At 50.0% G+C, this 21,128-nt stretch overlaps 1 protein-coding gene and 2 pseudogenes across 1 annotated transcript; all 3 read right to left on the bottom strand.

Moving 5' to 3' along the window:
• Positions 1–3,297: 3,297 nt before the first annotated feature.
• Positions 3,298–6,524, bottom strand: LOC144611262 (tubulin alpha chain-like; annotated as a pseudogene).
• A 4,436-nt stretch (positions 6,525–10,960) lies between these two features.
• Positions 10,961–13,685, bottom strand: LOC144611055 (tubulin alpha-1D chain-like). Its single transcript, XM_078430142.1, has 4 exons — positions 13,469–13,685; positions 13,224–13,372; positions 11,843–12,523; positions 10,961–11,260 (listed from the first exon to the last, which is right to left on the bottom strand). The coding sequence occupies exons 1-4, from the start codon at positions 13,587–13,589 to the stop codon at positions 10,961–10,963; spliced, it is 1,251 nt and encodes a 416-aa protein (XP_078286268.1). The 5' UTR covers positions 13,590–13,685.
• A 3,247-nt stretch (positions 13,686–16,932) lies between these two features.
• LOC144611246 (tubulin alpha chain-like) lies at positions 16,933–20,068 on the bottom strand (annotated as a pseudogene).
• Positions 20,069–21,128: the final 1,060 nt, after the last annotated feature.

The raw sequence follows: 21,128 nt of genomic DNA, 5'->3' as shown, positions 1-21,128 counted from the left end.
AATGGCAGAGTATACTTGATGGTTCTGCTCCTAGAACTTATGGACTTATGAGCCTCCAAAGCTATGACAGTATCGAAAAGCGGGAAAGGTTGGAGGGGCCGAGTGGCCAGCTCTTACGTGTTCCCAGAGTGTTTCTGTCAAATAAAGGTCAAATGGGAGAGTATTGAATAAGTGGTGTCGGATGGAAACATGTATGTTTTGTGGGTGAGGGTCTGAGAGAGGGGTGGTAGTATTCACAAATTATAGGAGTAGAATTAGGCCATTCGGCCCATCGAGTCTACTCCGCCATTCAACCATTAATGATCTCTGCCCCCTTATCCAATGTACTGCCTTCTCCCCATAACTCTTGACACCCGTTCTAATCAAGCCTAATGATGGGTTTCACTTTCATGTAGATTTTGTGCCCACTGTTCCTCCTATTCACTTTGGAAGGGTATTTGAAACTTAGCTCACAGCCAATGTACAGCACCCGTAGTCAGGATCGAACCTGAGTTGCTGATGCAGTAAGGCAAGAGACCACCCAGTTTCTGTACCGCCCACTTTCATTAGCCAGTCAAGGTGAGTTCAAGGTGATTTTGTATTTTTACAACCAATTTCTCTATTCCTTGGAGTGCAGGAGGATCCTACAGAAGTGTCCAAAATCATCAGAGGAATAGTTCGGGTAGATACACAGAGTCTCTTGCCCAGAGTTGGGGAATCGAGGACCAGAAGACAAAGGTTGAAGGTGAAGGGGAAAAGATTTCATAGGAATCTGAGGGCTAACTTTTTCACACAAAGGGTGGTGGGTGTATGGAACAAGCTGCCAGAGGAGGTGGTTGAAAGTGGTTAATCTTTAGCAAACTTTGCCCCGACTGAAATGGTTAATTTTCAAAAATCACGTTTTCATGATTTGCAAAAGTAGAAGTTTGTGTTTAGTTTATTGTCACATGTAACGAGGTAAAATGAAAATCTATTGCTGCGTGCAATCCAGTCAGCGGAAAGACTATGCATGATTACAATCGAGCCGTCCGCAGTGTACAGCCAAATGATAAAGCGAATAATGTGAATAACGTTTACTGCAACATTAAGTCAGTAATAGACAATAGGTGCAGGATGAGGCCATTCGGCCATTCGAGCCAGCACCGCCATTCAATGTGATCATGGCTGATCATTCTCAATCCCCGTTCCTGCCTTCTCCCCATACCCCCCTGACTCCGCTATCCTTAAGAGCTCGAACTAGCTCTCTCTTGAATGCATTCAGATAATTGGCCTCCACTGCCTTCTGAGAGAGAGAATTCCACAGATTCACAACTCTCTGACTGAAAAATATTTTCCTCATCTCAGTTCTAAATGGCCGACCCCTTATTCTTAAACTATGGCCCTTTGTTCTGGACTCCCCCAACACTGGGAACATGTTTCCTGCCTCTAACGTGTCCAAGCCCTTAATAATCTTATACGTTTCGATAAGATCCCCTCTCATCCTTCTAAATTCCAGTGTATACAAGCCTAGTCGCTCCTGTCTTTCAACATATGGGAGTCCCGCCATTCCACGCCCTCAATTGCAAGAATATCCTTCCTCTAATTTGGAGACCAAAACTGCACACAGTACTCCCAATCAAAGATATTCCTAGGGTCTCAAATGAGGCAGGCAGTAGTTCCGGACTGCTCTCCAGTTGTTGGTCAGATGGTCTAGTTGCCTGAAAACAGCTGGGGAAAACACTGTTTCTGAATCTGGAAGTGTGCGTTTCTACACTTCTGTACATTTTTCCGGGTGGGAGAGGGGAGAAGAGGGAGTGATTTCTTGCGCTGTTGGATTGAGCTGTGCCCAAACCGTGCATCCTGATGAATGAATGAATGAATGAATGAATGAATGAATGAATGAATGAATGAATGAATGAATGAATGAATGAATGAATGAATGAATGAATGAGTGAATGAAGGTATTTATTTCACAAAATGCTGGAGTAACTCAGCGGGTCAGCCAGCATCTCAGGAGAGAAGGAATGATACATTAGATCATCCAAGTACCTGAGGTGTCCAGAAATGACTGCTCAATCTTGGCGAGAACACGTTAGCACTTTGTGTCTACCTTTGGTATAAACCAGCATCTGCAGTTCCTTGTCCCTACCAGTGTCAGGATCACTGGAAAGTTTATCGAGGGTAATGTGGGCCGCTCGGTGGCGTGGCGGTAGAGTTGCTGCCTCACAGCGCTTGTGGCGCCGGAGGCCCGGGTTCGATCCCCACTACGCGTGCTTTCTGTACAGTGTTTGCACGTTCTCCCCGTGACCGCGTGGGTTTTCCCCGAGATCTTCGGTTTCCCACACTCCAAGGACGTACAGATATGTAGGTTACTTGGATTGGTATAAGTACAAATTATCCCTCGTGTGTGTAGGGTAGTGTTAATATGCGGAGATGGCTGGTCGTTGCGGACTCATAAGGTCATACGTGATAGGAGTAGAATTGGGCCGTTCGGCCCATCAAGCCTACTCCGCAATTCAATCATGTCTGAACTGTCTCTCCCTCCGAACCCCATTCTCCTGCCTTCTCCCCACAACCTCTGACACCCGTACTAATCATAAATCTATCTATCTCTGCCTTTAAAAAATCCACTGACTTAGCCTCTAAAGCCTGTTGTGGCAAGAATTCCACAGATTCATCACCCTCTGAGTAAAGGTATTTCTCCTCATCCCCTTCCTAAAAGAACGTCCTTTAATTTTAAGGCTATGACCTCTAGTCCTAGACTCTCCCGCTCAGGTTTCCGCGCTGTATCTCTAAAATGAACTACAAATCTGATCTGATCGGAGAGAAATAACGATTTTAGGACCGTCAGGAAGTAGGCAAGGCTGTTCCCTCTCCTGAACACATGCGATAAACCCCACAACATCTAAACCGTTGACACTGCGGCAATCCTAGTCTACGGCGGTGGAGATCTGCGGACAACTGTTGCACCAGCATATATGTTCCCCTAATTCCCGTTCACTATTTGGGGTCCAATAATCCAGTCGCAACAAGGTGATCACCTCCAGCTATGACCCATCCCGTTGTTCTTGTTTAAAGCGCTCATTTAATTCTCCTCCCATTCAACATGCTCTGTAGTCGTCGATTGTAAGCAGACACAATCTCAAAGGCATTTTTCAAACTCATTTATTTTCAGACTTATAGTAATAAAGCATAATGCTAAAATTATATTGCTAAATATTATATTTTTAATATTGCTTAATATTGCGTAATATTGCTAAAATTACTTTCTAAAATTTTAGGTTTTCTGTAACGTAAAATATCACATTTGATTCAATGTTTAACTTAAAATAATATCGTCTATTCTTCCTCTGCTGCTCTCGCGAGATCGGCGGAGTCCAGCGCCACCTCTTCGTAGTCCTTCTCCAGTGACGCCATGTCCTCCCGCGCGTCCTGGAACTCCCCTTCCTCCAGCCCCTCTCCCACGTACCAGTGGACAAAAGCTCGCTTGGCGTACATCTTGTCGAACTTGAGGTTGAGGCGGGTCCACGCCATGGAGATGGCGGTGGTGTTGCTCAGCATGCAGAGGGCGCGTTGCACCTTGGCCAGGTCGCCCCCCGGCACTACGGTCGGAGGCTGGTAGTTGATGCCCACCTGCGGGGAATGGAAAGAACAAAACGTTGAAATTCAATTCGTGGATCCTACTCAATTGGCCCAATGAGAAACATTTGTGTTCGGCCCAGCCCATTCGCTCTGTAAACCCCCAGCAGCGGGACAAATGCAACGCTTTGCTTGGATCACTCCCGTCTCCGCGCCGAACAATCCTACCAATTACATCCTCCCTGTACTCCCACCATAACGCCCCTTTCAGGGCTGAGCCCAAACCTGTGGTATTGAGGACTGGACTCAAGACTTGAGGTGGAAAAACCTCCCGGGAGTATTCCATTGTTTGCAGTGCTCCGAGAAGGATGGATTGAGGTGTTGAGTAGCGAGCGCATAACACGGGCGGGAGGGAGGTTTTCTGTCCAATTATTGTGAATGAAACAAGGGACATTTATTGAACAGGTGTGGATGCACCATTTTCCTGGGGTATCGCTTTTTCGTTGTCAATGTCCCATCTTGCCTCCACTTACCTTGAACCCGGTCGGGCACCAGTCCACGAACTGGATGGAGCGCTTGGTCTTGATGGTAGCGATGGAGGCGTTGACGTCCTTGGGCACCACGTCCCCCCGGTACAGCATGCAGCACGCCATGTACTTGCCCTGCCGGGGATCGCACTTCACCATCTGGTTGGCTGGCTCGAAGCAGGCATTGGTGATTTCGGGGACAGAGAGTTGCTCGTGGAAAGCCTTCTCGGCCGAGATCAGGGGCGCATAGGTGGCGAGCGGGAAGTGGATACGCGGGTAGGGGACCAGGTTGGTTTGGAACTCAGTCAGGTCCACGTTGAGGGCGCCGTCGAAGCGCAGCGAGGCGGTGATGGACGACACGATCTGCGCCATAAGGCGATTGAGGTTGGTGTAAGTGGGCCGCTCGATGTCCAGATTCCGTCGGCACACGTCGTAAATGGCCTCGTTGTCCACCATGAAGGCGCAGTCGGAATGCTCCAGGGTGCAGTGGGTGACCAGCACCGAGTTGTAGGGCTCGACCACGGCGGTGGAGATCTGCGGCGCCGGGTACACGGCAAACTCCAGCTTGGATTTCTTGCCGTAGTCGACGGAGAGTCTCTCCATGAGAAGCGAGGTGAAGCCCGAGCCGGTGCCGCCACCAAAACTGTGGAAGATGAGGAACCCTTGGAGTCCGGTGCACAGATCGGCCTGAGGGGAGGAAAGCGGAAATCGTGAATAGAAGACCGGATATGACTTTCGTGAGCTTCCTACCTACCACAGTGGTTGGGCATAAGTGGATGCCTCTGGGATGAAGGAACCAAATTGTTCTTTCACTTCCACTCAACACGTGCATAGAGAATAAGCTGGCAGTCAGGGATCGTCCTGTTTGTCTGCATTGGACACAACGCATCTGTCCAAATGGCTTTCGAAAATCTTATGTGCCAATGGCTTACCTCGAGTGATTGCAAAGTAGCCCTGCCTTAAATTTGGGCGGAAGTGTAGGTAAAGTTATAAAATTCGCATTAGGCATCATTCGGAGTACACAATGTGGTTCTGGTTTACGCATTCCGTGAAGGATGGCGAGGCTTAGGCAAGGGTACAGAAGAAATTTACCAGAAAGAATGCTTCATCCAGTCGAGGCTATTAGGAAAGTTTAAGGAAAGGAACGGCAAGTTGGGAGAGTATTGTCTGAAACATGGGAGGATGAGGGGAGATCAGATAAAAGTGTATAAAATATGAAAGGCCTAGATGGGATCCCATTTTTCCGAACCCATTTCCAATACGCAAATTTCAAGTTGGAAGGAGAAAGTTAGAATGTATGGACGGAGCACAATAGAAATACTAGGGGCGGTCCCGGACAGGAAACTGATCCCGGAAGTGCGGCAGTAACGAAGGTATTATATGAAGTTGTATTGCGAATCAACTTACCACCTTCCGGATTCGATCCAGGACTAAGTCCACGATCTCCTTGCCGATGGAGCAGTGACCCCGGGCGTAGTTATTGGCCGCGTCCTCCTTTCCGGTGATGAGCTGCTCGGGATGGAACAGCTGCCGGTAAGTTCCGGTCCGCACCTCATCTGTAGATGGAAGGGGGGGGGGGGGGGGGGAGCAGCAAATAGAGAATTAACCTGCGACACACACATGCCCCACACCACATGTCAGGGTAGGATTTGTGATCATGCAGAACATATCAGTACTCTTCCCCCTGGCACCTTACCGATCACCGTGGGCTCCAGGTCGATGAACACGGCTCGCGGGACGTGCTTGCCCGCTCCCGTCTCGCTGAAGAAGGTGCTGAACGAGTCGTCGCCGCCTCCGATGGTCTTGTCGCTGGGCATCTGTCCATCCGGCTGTATCCCGTGCTCCAGGCAATAGAGCTCCCAGCAAGCGTTGCCGATCTGGCACCCGGCCTGGCCGATGTGGACTGAAACGCACTCGCGCTGGAGGCGATGGGAAATACAAAAAGATAATATTTACCATTGCAACTCGTTGACACCAGAGGGACTGGGGCCGTAACAGATGCTGGATCACCCATCCCTTCCCAATTGTAGTAGATATTTCCCACTACACTCCGTTCGTCAATAAATGCGAACATTAAAAAAAACACATCTCGAACATTTGTGGAAGAACCGATCGATTGGGGGCAAGGTAAAGCTGCGGATGAGGAACCAATGTGTCCCTGTTCTACTTGGATGTGATCTCGGTTAGCGACACCTCCGCTCAAGGTGTGAATGGAACCTCCGGTCAACAGATAAAACCGGACGTGAAAGGTGATTGGTCAACGCTCCGCTGTGTGGCCCGGCTCTATGGAACGCGGCGGCGCTGGGGGTTCTGTCACGTGGGCTCACCATCCTGTCTCTGTTGTCGCGGCGGTCGATGGCGGATGTCGCCGCTCGCCCTATTTATACCACCGCCCCGCTCAGCAACAACGGCCTCTGATTGGCCTCTCGGGACAATTGACCCGCGGTTGCTCGGAGACATTGTAGTAAACAAAGGCCGGCGGATTGTCCGCGGTGATGCGCGTCAAAACTGAGCTGAGGATTAGCACTTAGCAACGAGCAGGTGAGGTTTGTCTACCTGATTTCAGCCAACGTCATCCAGCCACCAACCCCTCCCCCAACCCGCCCCCCTATATCCCAGCAGACGTGGAATCATATGGCACAGAAACGGGCCTTTCGGCCCATCCTTCTTCTCCTGACTATCGCCCGCATACCTACCCCCACTTGTTCGGCACCGTGTCCTGATTTCAATCCCACTCTGGGGAAAATAATCCTTTCAGCTATTTTAAATCTCCACATGTCACCCATACGCTCTGGTCTTCCACACAAGTTGGCCATGGGCAAGAAATCTCGCCGATGCCTCCTCTTTCTCAGAAGAGTGTTTAAATTGGGCATGTCTCCAATGCATCTTTCTAAATTCAGGATGCATGACAACTTGGTTTGGTAACCGCTCTGCCAAAAACCGCCAAAGACTGCAGGGGACCGTCATCACCCTGACCAACCTCCCACCCTTACCCTTGAGCTTCATCTGCATTTCACGCCCGCTCGGGAAAGCAGCCAACAAAATCAAACACCACACGTGCGCGCGCGCACACACACACACACACACACACACACACACACACACACACACACATGCCCATTCCTTCTTCTCCCCTCTTCCGTCGGGCAGAAGATATAAAACATTGAAAGCCCGTACGACCAGATTGGAGACAGCTTCCTCCCTACTATTATCAGACACTTGAACAGTCCTCTCATAAGCTAAGAAATTTGTTACCGATCGTCCAATTTATCACGTTGCGGCCCTTGCACTGCTGTTATCTGCATTTTCTCGTGGAGCTGCAGCATTCAGTTCTGCACGCCTTTCAGCTTCTCGTTTCGTCGTCCTGCTGTACTCATGTACGGTATGGTCGGATCCGGTACTGTATGGTACTTTATTGGTCACGTGTACCGAGGTACAGTGAAATTCATGTTTGTATAAAGTTCAGTACCTTTATCACAAATACAAGAATAGCGTGCAAACCAAAGCTTTTCACTGTATCTCGGTGCACGTGTCAATTGCAAATCAATACCACTGCGATGGGTGTACGTTTCTCAATAGCCACCATGTCTCCACCGCTCTCGCCCCGCCCCACGCACACCCACCCACAACTCCACCGCTCCGTGGACAGCAAACCGAGTCTATCCGGCCTCTACCCCGCACTACAACATTCCATTCCAGCCAACGTCACAATGAATCTCGTCTGTACACTCCCCAGCGCAGTCACGCCCTCCGGACAATGTGGGGACCAGAACTTTAAACCAGCTTGGAGTACCCCACTTGAGACATCCATACATGATGAGCTAGTAATCAGGCCCCACGAGTCACGTGCCTGGGGATTGGGGGCGGCAGTGACTCTCACAACATTTAGGAGGTATCAGAGCGAGCACTCGATTGGCCAAGGCCGAGTAGGCTACGGAATGACTGCACAGAGTCAGAGAACCGTACTGCACGGAAACTGGCCCATCAGTCCCACACATGACAAGGCGATCGCGGTGGCAGATTGCGCTACTCCCATTTCCAGCATTTGGACATTGCCCTCTAAACCCGTCCTATCCACTTTTACCTCCAATTGTCTTTTAAACATTGTAATTCAATCCGCATCTCGAGCGTCTTCTGGCACCTCATTCCAGATACGAATTAACCTGAGTGGAAAACTGCCCCCGATATGCATCTCACCCTAAATCTACACACTCTCATTTGTGAACCATCCTCCCAAGGAAACAAGCTGTGAGGCTGCACTCTATACACGCCCCACTTGATCTGATGCACCTCAACAATGGCACACCTCAACCTCCTAACCTCAACAGAACCAACGTCCCTGTCAACCTAACCTCCCCCTAAAGCTTAAGAAAGCAAACCCAAGTGACAGATGTGTTTAGAAATTGCATTAGCAAATGGGACGAGAGCTTGAGGCTCGGCTTCGACACAATCTGCTGGATTGTTCTTTCTGTATTATGCAAACGGTTCAACGGTTTTTGGTCGTTTCCCTTCATATCTGTGGCGCCCGCAGCTGCCGGATACGTAATGTGTAAGAAGGAACTGCAGAACTTTCCCCATTCCCCACTTGATTTGATACTCCTCAATAATGTCACACCTCAGCTTCCTAAACTCAAAGGAAACAACGTCCCCATCCCCAAACAACGTCCCCATCTACCATCCCCATCTGCCGGATACGCAATGTGTAGGAAGGAACTGCAGATACTGGTTTACACCGAAGATAGACGCAAAATGCTGGTGTACTTCACACGCAAGGCAGTCAGCAACCGTCAGATCTCCTCCCATTAGATTCATGCCGTTGATCTGACCCCCGGAATCATTGAAGGCAAGCGGCATGAAATAGGGAAGTCGTTCTGATGTTCCAGACGGCGCGACGTCAGCCCGCTACCGACCAATTGCCATGCCCTCCTCTATCTCTCCCAGTGCATCACACAAACAGATTCCCGTTATGGACACCATCTCCATTTCACCATGCCTTGGGAACGCAGCCGACATAATCAATGTCCATTCACAACTCACCCGACCCCCCTTCTCCCCTCTCCAATCGGGCAGAAGGAACAATAACTGGAAAAGTAGGTACCAACATACTCACGGACAGGTTATTCCCCGCTCTTATCGGACCACTGAACGGTCCTCGCATAAGCAGCGGTGTTGTCCCAATCTTCCGACGTAAATCATTGCGGCCCTTGGACACTTTCTCTGCATCTCTAAAACTAAAACACGGTAGCACATCGGTAGAGTTAATCCCTTACAGCGCCAGAGACCCGGAATCCATCCTGACCGCGAGCGCTGTCTGTACGGAGTTTGTACGTTCTCCCCGTGACCTGCGTGGGTTTTGCTCGGGAGCTCAGGTTTCCTCCCACTCTCCAAAGACGTACAGACTTGTCGATAATTCGCTTGGTAAAATTTATAAATTGTCCCTCGTGTGTGTAAGATGGTATTACGATGCTGAGATCGCTGGTCGGCGCGGACTCGATGGGTCGAAGGGCCCGTTTCCGCGCTGCATCTCGGAACTAATCTAATCTAAACTAAACTGAACGCGAAACTGCATTCTGCTCTCTGGTATTTTTCATTTTGCACTACCTGTTCTAAGTGTGTTTGGCTTGATTGCACTGAGGTTATAGTATAATCTCGTTCGACTGGATAGCACGCAAGCAGCTTTTCATTGTACCTCCGTATACATGACAATAATAAACCGACAATCCAATAGTTGAACTGGTATCGACATAAACTGGGTATCCGGGCGAGGTGGGCGAGGAGATGCGATTTGCGGAAAGGTGTCGCCAGTTTAACGAGAAATTCAGCGGGGGAGGCTGAGAGATGGCGTGAGTGGGAGGTGTTAACCAGGATTATATTTCATTTATTCCAGAATCATGCATTACGGAAACAGGCCCTGGACGCCGCCGATCAATTTAGTAGTAAACCGCAGTTTAATCTCGCCACATCCCTGTCATCTCAACCCAGATTTCACCTCTCTCCCGCACATGGGGCGGGGGGGGGGGGGGGGGGGGGGGCATTAACACGCCTGTCTTGCACTACCATGGACTTGTATTGAAATGGGGTTTTGCACAATTGTCTTGTTCATCGTACCGTTGTCTTTCCATTCTCTTCTCGGGTTCCTGTGCAACATGTCTACCTTTGTGAGTCTTTGTGCCTATGATGCTGTTGCAAGCAAGATTTGCATTGTACCTGTACCTCACGCACCTGTGTATATCAATATGAACTCGACTTGCACCTTCCTTCCCCGCATTCGCTGATTGAGCGTGGAGCACTTAGGGGACGGTATGACGTCGCGCGCAGCGTGCGCCACGTCGTGGGTACAACACACGACTTATTGCAGCTGGATCCCGATTAGAACCACCGCCACTTCCGGCGCGACTCGCACACATGTGCTTGCTGTCCGTGACGTTCTGTGCTTTTGGAAGGACAGACAAGATGTGCATCGTGGCACATTGGGACAGAAATTGAGGGGGAAATGTACGTTGTTTGATATATTCTCAATTACCTTTGCAGTTCAAGAGATGAGGGGAACATTATATACACATTGAATCCAAATGCAATTCCACAATTTATTCACAGTTAACGCCTGGTTGACAATTGTGTCTGTTCTCGAGATCTGCGATGCCCATCAAGACTTTCACTGTAACTGTACCTCGACGTACTTGTCAAGATGACTATAAACTCCACTCGAATTGAACCCAAATTCCCGTTTATCGGGTAATACCGTTTCGCGTTCTTATCTGTTACAATCGACATGCACTGGAAAATCGCTGTCCGATTAATTTATTTTCATGATTACAACTGCTGTTACATTCTTAAAACTTTTAACGGCAACATTCTCTTTAAAATAAAGGTGACATTTGATTAACTTATATCGTCTACTCCTCTCCTTCCTCCTCTGCCCTTTCGAGGTCGGTGGAATCCAGGGCCACCTCTTGGTAGTCCTTCTCCAACGACGCCATGTCCTCTCGCGCGTCCTGGAACTCCCCTTCCTCCAGCCCCTCCCCCACGTACCAGTGAACAAAGGCCCGCTTGGAGTACATCTTGTCGAACTTCACGTCCAGACGGGACCAGGCCATGGCGATGGCGGTGGTGTTGCTCAGCATGCAGAGGGCGCGTTGCACCTTGGCCAGGTCGCCCCCCGGCACCACCGTCGGGGGCTGGTAGTTGATCCCCACCTGCGGGGGTAGGGAAAGTGCAGACATTAGATATCAATTCCTGGACGCCTGTCAACATGCGAGCTCGTCCCAACCCCTAACCTTGTGAACCACGCGCTCTGGGTGAACTGCAAAGCATCTGTTGCCCGAGCGAGGGCGCTGCCAAGGGGATCGAGGCAATTAAGTGGATCCCAATTCTTTACTTCCTCCCCGATCAGAAGCTCAATGTTCCCTCGAGTATTCTCACTGACCGATTACCCGGTCGAAAGAGGTACTTCGGTCCACCGTTTCCAAGCACACGAATTCCTTCAAATCCACCCACTCTCCTCCATTCCTTGCGCTTCCATGAGGTCAGGATGTCTCTTGCAAATGTTACTACCGTGTTGGAACATTCCCATAGGATGACTGCATTCGGTTGGGGTGTTGACCAGGGAGGGCAAAGTGGGGAGAGAGGGGGAGGTCTTTGTTCAATTATTGTTGATGAATACAGGAACATTTAGTTAAAATTTCTAGATGTGCAGGTCACCTGAGGTATCGGCCAAACAAAGCTAATGCCCCTCCTCCACCGGGTACACGCGGTTTTGTCTCAAACCGTTCACTTACCTTGAACCCTGTCGGACACCAGTCCACGAACTGGATGGTGCGCTTGCCCTTGATGGTGGCGATGGCGGCGTTGACGTCCTTGGGCACCACGTCCCCACGGTACAGCATGCAACATGCCATGTACTTGCCCTGGCGCGGGTCGCACTTCACCATCTGGTTGGCCGGCTCGAAGCAAGAGTTGGTGATTTCAGCCACCGACAAACCTTCGTGGTAAGCCTTCTCGGCCGAGATCAGGGGCGCGTAGGTGGCGAGCGGGAAGTGGATTCGTGGGTAGGGGACCAGGTTGGTTTGGAACTCAGTCAGGTCCACGTTGAGGGCGCCGTCGAAGCGCAGCGAGGCGGTGATGGACGACACGATCTGCGCCATCAGGCGGTTGAGGTTGGTGTAGGTGGGGCGCTCGATGTCCAGGTTCCGCCGGCACACGTCGTAAATGGCCTCGTTGTCTACCATGAAGGCGCAGTCGGAGTGCTCCAGGGTGCAGTGGGTGACCAGCACCGAGTTGTATGGTTCGACCACGGCGGTGGAGATCTGCGGCGCCGGGTAGACGGAAAACTCCAGCTTGGATTTCTTACCGTAGTCGACGGACATTCTCTCCATGAGGAGGGAGGTGAAGCCCGATCCGGTGCCGCCGCCGAAACTGTGGAAGATGAGGAATCCCTGCAGTCCCGTGCACTGGTCGGCCTGAGGAAGGGAAGCGGAAATCATTAACAAAATTGCTGATGCACGTGACCTAATCACCGCTGAGAAATGGGCGCACGAAGATTGGGCTGGAGTGATGGAGACAAATCGACTATTCTGGCATTTAAACCTAACACCTACATGCAGACGTCATTGGCGCTATGGGCCGGAAGCATTTGCATCAATTCCGTCGCGTTCCTCGAGCAAATTTCCCATTCAAATATCAGTTCGAATCGGTTTCGAAATTTGGAAAGGTATTCTGCCTACGACGTGCTCGCCTTAAATTGTGTTGTCGTGGAAATAATGCAATATATTTTTGGAAAGGCGGTATTCTAGGTATTGTGTGCGGCTCCATTGCAGGATGGATATCAAGGGGAGGGTGTAGAAGAATTTAACCAGAAGTAAACCGGGATTTGAGGATTTTATCTCTACGCAGAGGTTGGAAAATCTGGATTTTTTCTTTTCAGGCGCGTCCGAGATCGAGAGGAGACCTGAGAGATGTTTATGCATGTGCGAGGCGTATTGATACACCGATACTCACTTTCCCCGCGTCAGAAGTGTCAAAGTAGACCGGGCATAGCTTCATGGTATATTAATTGCATAGTAGAACCCGTTGTCAGATTACGCTTGGAACAGAAACACACTCTCGGAAGTGCGGTGGTAATATAGGAATTCTAGGAAGCTTCATTGCAAGTCTACCTACCACCTTCCGGATGCGATCCAGCACCAGATCCACGATTTCCTTGCCCACCGAGCAGTGGCCCCGGGCGTAGTTATTAGCCGCGTCCTCCTTGCCGGTGATGAGCTGCTCGGGGTGGAAGAGCTGCCGGTAGGTACCGGTCCGCACCTCATCTACAGGAGAGGGGAGCAGAGAACGGATAATTAACCTGGCATGATGGCAGCGGGTTTGAGACAATCCGTGATCAATCGCCCGCCATTCCAAATTACCGATCACCGTGGGCTCCAAGTCGACGAACACGGCCCGCGGGACATGCTTGCCGGCCCCCGTCTCGTTGAAGAAGGTGGTGAAGGAGTCGTCGCCGGCTCCGATGGTCTTATCGCTGGGCATCTGTCCATCCGGCTGGATCCCGTGCTCCAGGCAATAAAGTTCCCAGCAAGCGTTGCCGATCTGGCACCCGGCCTGGCCGATGTGGACTGAAATACACTCGCGCTGGAGATGGGGGGGAAACACGGGTTTAGTACCGGATGTGGATAAGATGCGTGAGGGTCGGTATGAAAGACGGAGGGTGTGGTGTGGGCTTAAAAGTCACCCTGTTACTGTCAGGCTGTTCCCATCCATTCCCTGCTAACTCTCCTTCCTACTCTGGAAATGCAACCCCCACGCCCCTCACCCGAACCATTCCCAACAAAACCACGCCGTCTGTGTGCAGGTCCCGGTGTAGACCGGGCCTCCCGGCTGCAACTGGATTCTCTGAGCACCGCTCCCTTTTATCTGATTGGTGCACGCCGCCTACAGCGGGCTCCCGTCCACCAATCAGGCGCCTGTCTCCAAGGAACGCGGCGGTCCTCAGAGTTCTACCACGTCACCCACCATAATGTCCGGCGATCACCGCAGCCCTGGTCAATGACTGGCTAACGCCGCCTGTCGCGCCATTTATACCCCGACATTATGGGGAGGCCCGTCGTCTGATTGGTCGGCCGGGTGAATGGTTGCTAGGTGCCATGTAAAAAAGGTCACAGGCGGACGGGCAGTGATTGGCCGCTTTGTGTAAAGGGCGGGGTCAAATGTTGGCAGCAATAGATAATGTGCATTATCGTCTAATCTTAAACACGGTCCCCTCATTGATTCAGGCCAGAAGCACAGTAACGCCCGACACGGCCCCTACAATCTAATCTCTAGCAATAAAAGCACTCTATAACAGCCCTGAAATCGTAGGATTATCAGGAGGGGCGGGAACAGGCCCTTCCGGCACCTCAGTCTTCTCTGCCATTAACATTTGCCGCCTTGTAACCCCGCGGCAAATCTCCTGTACTATCTCATCACCACTTGATTTATATTGTGATTGCACTCAGCTCCACAGGTTTGAAGACACGTTTGCTCGGATGGGTCCAAATTAGCTGACGAACAGTAGATGCAAATGTATGAAAGTGTGTATTGTCAGATTTAGGAACAGATTAATCCCAGCTGCTATTAGACTCCCGAACAGACCTCTCATCAACTAAGGCTGCATTCTCGATCTACCATCCTACCCCGTAGCAGTCATTCGGTTTTTAAAATCCGCACTTCCTCTGCAACTGCAACACCATATTCTGCGATATGTTTATACTCTTTGTCTGCTGTACTCATGTACTTCCATCCCCCATATACAGTGGGCAACTGGTGCATGGAACACATTGCTGCGGGGAGTGGTGGCGGCCAGCACGAGGGCATTCTGCACTATGTTCATATTCATTTCCTGTCTGATGCGTTCATGTCCCTCCATGCCCTATATTACAATGAGCCTCTATAAAACATCAAACGATCATAAGCGACAGGAGCAGAATTAAGCCATTCGGCCCATCAACACGACAGCGCCATTCAATCATGGCTGATCTATCTCTCCCTCCTAACCCCATTCTCCTACCTTCTGTCGCATAACCTCTGAAACCCCCCAAAAAGCCGATTTCTCTCGTGTCTCCCCCCCCCCCCCCCCCCCACATCACCCGTGGCAACGCTTTCCAGGCACCTATCACCCGCTGAGTAATAGAAACCTGATTCTGGAGAATTCAAACCGATCAACACTTTTTGCTAAAAAACATGTTACCTTGACTGGGTGTTAATTATAATAATAATAATAATAATAATAATAATAATGCATTACATTTATATAGCGCTTTTCATACACTCAAAGACGCTTTACAGGGACTTAAAGAACATAGGGAAGTGAATAAATAGATAAATAAGCAAACGAACAGAGAAAGGAGACAGAAGGTGAGGTGACCTTCAGTGGTTGAAGGCAGTACTGAACAGGTGGAAGTACTGAATTATGTGAACTCTTATTCTCTGAGAGTATGAGCCCTCGCTCTAGACTCCTGGTCATCTACCTCTACCTGATCCAATCTGACGATTCCTGTACTACTGTGTAAAAACATCTCCTTGGGCCCCTCCTCTATCTCAGCATGTCACATGAAGGCGCTGGCTCAAGTACATGGAATTCTCTGCCCTGGGACAAAAATATGCGAGGGTGGAGTGAGAAGTATGTTTAAAGATCAAAGAGCAGCAAAAGAGATTGAGAAATATGGGGAGTTGATACAGGAGAGAGCGGTAGAAAATCTTGGAAGATGTTGAGTTGCGGAGACATTCAAAAGCTATTAAAATGCTGTCTTTAAATTAAGGAACCGCGCAGCTGTCGAAATTACAGTAAGTTTCAAAATATTGGTACACGTTTACTGTTCCATTCTTAGATTGACAATTAGTGCTGACGCCATGACGTCACAGCCGGCGTGCGTCACGTACAACTCCCTGCTCCCGACTTCAGAGGAATTTAATATGTTTCTGTGTTAAATTCCATCAACCGTTCCTCAGCCCAACTCGCCAACCGATGCAATTGTTGACATCCAGCTTCACTCTCTGCAATACCAGCCACTTTTGAATTTTCTGCAAACTTGCTAATCTTGCCATGCGCGTTCTCATCCACATTATTGTTCTTGACGACAAACAGTAACGGGCCCAAACCGAACCACGAGGCACACCGCTGTTTCACAGGCCTCCAGTCCCAGAAGCAACCTTCAACCATCACCCTCTGCTTCCTTCCATGATGCCGATTTTATATCCATTCAACTATCTTTCATTGATTCCCATGCGATCTGACTTTCCAGAGAAGACTACCATATGGATCCTTGTCAAATGCTTTGCTGAAGTCCATATATTCAACATCAACAGCTCTGCCTTGGTCAGCCTTTTTGGTTACATCTTCCAAAAACTATATCAGATTCGTGACACAAGACGTCCTGCGTACAAAACCATGCTGTCTCTCCCTTATCAACCCTTGTTTATCTAAATGTTTGTTTTTCCTTTCCGTCAGCAAACTCTCTAGTATCTTTCCAGCTATGTTTTGTTCGGTTGCATGTCTTGTTGCATTTATTAGTAATATATGTATAATCGATGTGTAATAGAGGATGCTGAATGTTGTCAGGGTCTGTGTGCCTCAGAAGCAGCTGCGTGCAAGTTTGTCAATGCACCTGCATCTCACCGTACTTGTGCAGGAGGTAATAACCTCGATCCACATTGGATCCTAATTCCTGTTTTACTGGCTATAGTGTGTCGTGTCCATAACCAGAGACTGAACACACTTTGGAAAATCACTTCCAAATTAATTTATTTTCGCGATTATAATGTGTGTTGAATTGTTAAACTTTTGAACCACTAAATCTATTCTAATTTTAATATATCTAATTTTATATAATATCTTCTATTCTTCCTCCTCCGAAGCCTTCTCGAGATCGGAGGAATCCAGCGCCACTTCTTGGTAGTCCTTCTCCAGCGACGCCATGTCCTCCCGCGCGTCCTGGAACTCCCCTTCCTCCAGCCCCTCTCCCACGTACCAATGGACAAAGGCCCGCTTGGCGTACAACTTGTCGAACTTGAGGTTGAGTCTGGTCCAGGCCAAGCAGATGGCGGTGGTGTTGCTCAGCATGCAGAGGGCGCGTTGCACCTTGGCCAGGTCGCCCCCTGGCACCACGGTAGGGGGTTGGTAGTTGATGCCCACCTGCAACGAGCAAACATTTAATTAAATCCCACATTTTTGTCTCAACTCTTAGTTCGTTAGTCCCAACTCTTTCGTTCTGAAAACCCGCTGCCGCGGGACAAATGCAACGCTTTGGTTTCCCGCAAGTTGACTTTGTTAGGCGGGAGGGATGCAATTAGGAACTGATGCAATTATTTACTTCCTGTACCATCAAAGGTCGAACGTTTCCTGCAGTAGTCTATCTCAAGGATTACTTGGCAAAATGTGCTAATTCGTCCCATTGTGTCACTGATGTCTCCGCGCACAACAATCCCATCAATCCCATCGTCCCCCTGCTCCTTCGATAGCTCCTCCTTGAGGACTGTGCCGAACCTGAGCCATTGAGGCCGGGTTTGAATGATTGAGGTGGGAAAATTGACAAGAAATATTCATTTGGATGTGTGCTGGGATCAAGATGGCTTGGGGAGTTGTGTAGGGAGCGCACAGTGAGGGCGGGAGGGAGGTTTTCTGTCCAATTATTGTGAAAGAAAGTTGGGGCATTTATTAAACAGATGTAGATGACCCATTCTCCTGGGGTATCGCTTTTTAGAAGGCAATGTCCAATCGTCCAATCGGGTCATGTTATCCTAAACCCTCCACTCACCTTGAATCCGGTCGGGCACCAGTCCACGAACTGGATGGAGCGCTTGGTCTTGATGGTGGCGATGGAGGAGTTTACGTCCTTGGGCACCACGTCCCCGCGGTACAGCATGCAGCACGCCATGTACTTGCCCTGGCGGGGATCGCACTTCACCATCTGGTTGGCCGGCTCGAAGCAAGAGTTGGTGATTTCGGGGACCGACAGTTGCTCGTGGTAAGCCTTCTCCGCCGAGATGAGGGGCGCATAGGTGGCGAGCGGGAAGTGTATGCGCGGGTAAGGGACCAAGTTGGTTTGGAACTCAGTCAGGTCCACGTTGAGGGCGCCGTCAAAGCGCAGCGAGGCGGTGATGGACGACACGATCTGCGCCATCAGGCGATTGAGGTTAGTGTAGGTGGGGCGCTCGATGTCCAGGTTCCGCCGGCACACGTCGTAAATGGCCTCGTTGTCCACCATGAAGGCGCAATCGGAGTGCTCCAGTGTGCAATGGGTGACCAGCACAGCGTTGTAGGGCTCGACTACGGCGGTGGAGATCTGCGGCGCCGGGTAGACGGAAAACTCCAGCTTGGATTTCTTACCGTAGTCGACGGAAAGTCTCTCCATGAGGAGGGAGGTGAAACCTGAGCCGGTGCCGCCTCCGAAACTGTGGAAGATGAGGAACCCCTGGAGTCCGGTGCACTGGTCGGCCTGAGGGATGGAAAGCGGAAATCGTGAATAGAAGAACGGATATGACGTTCGTGAGCTGGGATGAGATTGTTCTTTCACTTCCACTCAACACGTACATAGAGAATAAGTTGGCAGTCAGGGATCGACCTATTTGTCCGCATTGGACACAACGCACCTGTCCAAATAAAGTTATAAAGTTCGCATTAGGCACCATTCGGAGTACGCAAAGCAGTTCTGTACGTCGAGGTTTAAGCAATGGTGCAGAATAAATTTACTAGAAATTTATTCGAGGGTAACAGGAAAGGTTAAGGAAAGCATTGGCAAGTTGGGAGTGTGTTCTCTGAAACATGGGAGGATGAGCGGAGACATGATAAAAGTGTATAAAATATGAAATGCATAGATGGGATACCATTTTTCCTAACGCCTTTTGCATTACGCAAATGTCAACTTGGAAGGGTAAAGTCAGCAGGTATTTTCGGTGCACAATAGAAATTCTAGGGGGGTTCCCGGACAGCAAACTGATCCCGTAATTGCGGCATGAACGAAGGTATTATATGAAGTTCTATTGCGAATCAACTTACCACCTTCCGGATTCGATCCAGGACTAAGTCCACGATCTCCTTGCCGATGGAGCAGTGACCCCGGGCGTAGTTATTGGCCGCGTCCTCCTTTCCGGTGATGAGCTGCTCGGGGTGGAAGAGCTGCCGGTAAGTACCGGTCCGCACCTCATCTACAGGGGAGGAGATCATAGAACGGTTAATTAACCAGCATGAAGGTGGCGGTTTTGAGACAATCCGTGATCAATCGCCCGCCATTCCAAATTACCGATCACCGTGGGCTCCAAGTCGACGAACACGGCCCGCGGGACGTGCTTGCCCGCCCCCGTCTCGCTGAAGAAGGTGTTGAACGAGTCGTCGCCGCCTCCGATGGTCTTGTCGCTGGGCATCTGTCCATCCGGCTGGATCCCGTGCTCCAGACAATACAGCTCCCAGCAAGCGTTGCCGATCTGGCACCCGGCCTGGCCGATGTGGACTGAAATACACTCGCGCTGGAGGCGAAGGGAAATACAAAATTACAATATTTACAATTACAACTCATTGACACCAGAGGGACTGTGGCCGTAACAAATGCTGGATCACCTATCCCTTCCCAATTGTAGCAGATATTTTCCACGACACCCCGTTCGCCAATAAATACGAACATAAAAAAAAACAAACGTTGAATATTTGTGGAGGACCCGATCGATTGGGGGCAAGGTAAAGATGCGGTGAGGAACCAATGTGTCCCTGTTCTACTTGCATGTGATCTCGCTCAAGTTGTCAACAGATAAAACCGGACGTGAAAGGTGACTGGTGAGTGCTCCGCTGTGTGGCCCGGCTCGATGGAACGCGGCGGCGCTGGGGGTTCTGTCACGTGGGCTCACCATCCTGTATCTCTGTTGTCGCGGCGGTCGATGGCGGATGTCGCCGCTCGCCCTATTTATACCGCCGGCCCGCTCAGCAACAACGGCCTCTGATTGGCCTCCCGGGACAATTGACCGCGGTTGCTCGGAGACATTGTAGTAAACAAAGGCCGGCGGATTGTCCGCGGTGATGCCCGTCACAATTGAGCTGACGAATAGCATTTAGCAACGAGCAAGTGAGGTTTGCCTGCCTCATTTCAGCTAGCATCATCCAGCCACCAACCCCTCCCCCAACGCGCCCACCTAATCCCATCAGTGAGTGGAATCATATGGCACAGAAACAGGCCTTTCGGCCCACCAGTCATCCTGACTAACGCACCCACACTAATCCCATTGCTCGGCTCTGCGTTGTGGTTTCAATACCACTCTGCGGAAAATACTCCTTACATCTTTTTTCAGTCTCTACCTTCCACCCATACCCTCTGGTCTCTAACAGAGTAGGCCATGGGCAAGAAAACACACCAGTATCTCTATTTTCTCCGCAGCGTAATTGAATTCCCCATGTGTCCAATTAATCGTCCCAAGTACAGGATGCATCACAACTTGGTTTGGCAACAGCTCTGACAAAGACCGCGAAAGATGGCAGAGGATCGTGGATGTAGGCCAGTCCATCAGAAAGACCAACTTCTCCCATGAGCTTCATATACACTTCACGCCCTCTCGGGAAAGCAGCCAGCATAATCAAGTACCACACACACACACACACAACCACACACACAAACACACACACAAACACACACACACACACACACACACACACACACACACACACACACACACACACACACAACCACACACACACACACACACACACACACACACACACACACACTGACACGCGGCCATTTCTTGTTCTTCCCCCTCCCGTCCGGCAGAAGGTACAAAGCCTACAAAGCCTGTATCATCAGTTTGGGGGCAGGGTCCTTCTTACTGTTTCCACACACTTCAACAGACCTCTCATAAGCGAAGTTCTCATTCCTGGTCGTCCATTCTATATCGTTGCTCCCCTTGCAGTTTTTGTTATCTGCACTTTTTCAGCAGCTGCAACATTATGTTTATTTTTTCTTTTCCCCTACCTGATGTATTCATGCATGGTATGATCCGAATGGATAACGTGCAGACAACGTTGTTCACGGTATCTCGATGCAAGCAGCT

The sequence above is a fragment of the Rhinoraja longicauda genome, chromosome 39 (genome assembly GCF_053455715.1).
Source record: "Rhinoraja longicauda isolate Sanriku21f chromosome 39, sRhiLon1.1, whole genome shotgun sequence".
Lineage (NCBI taxonomy): Eukaryota > Metazoa > Chordata > Chondrichthyes > Rajiformes > Arhynchobatidae > Rhinoraja > Rhinoraja longicauda.
Note: the sequence above shows the minus strand (reverse complement) of the source record. Positions and strands in the feature narration are given on the sequence as shown.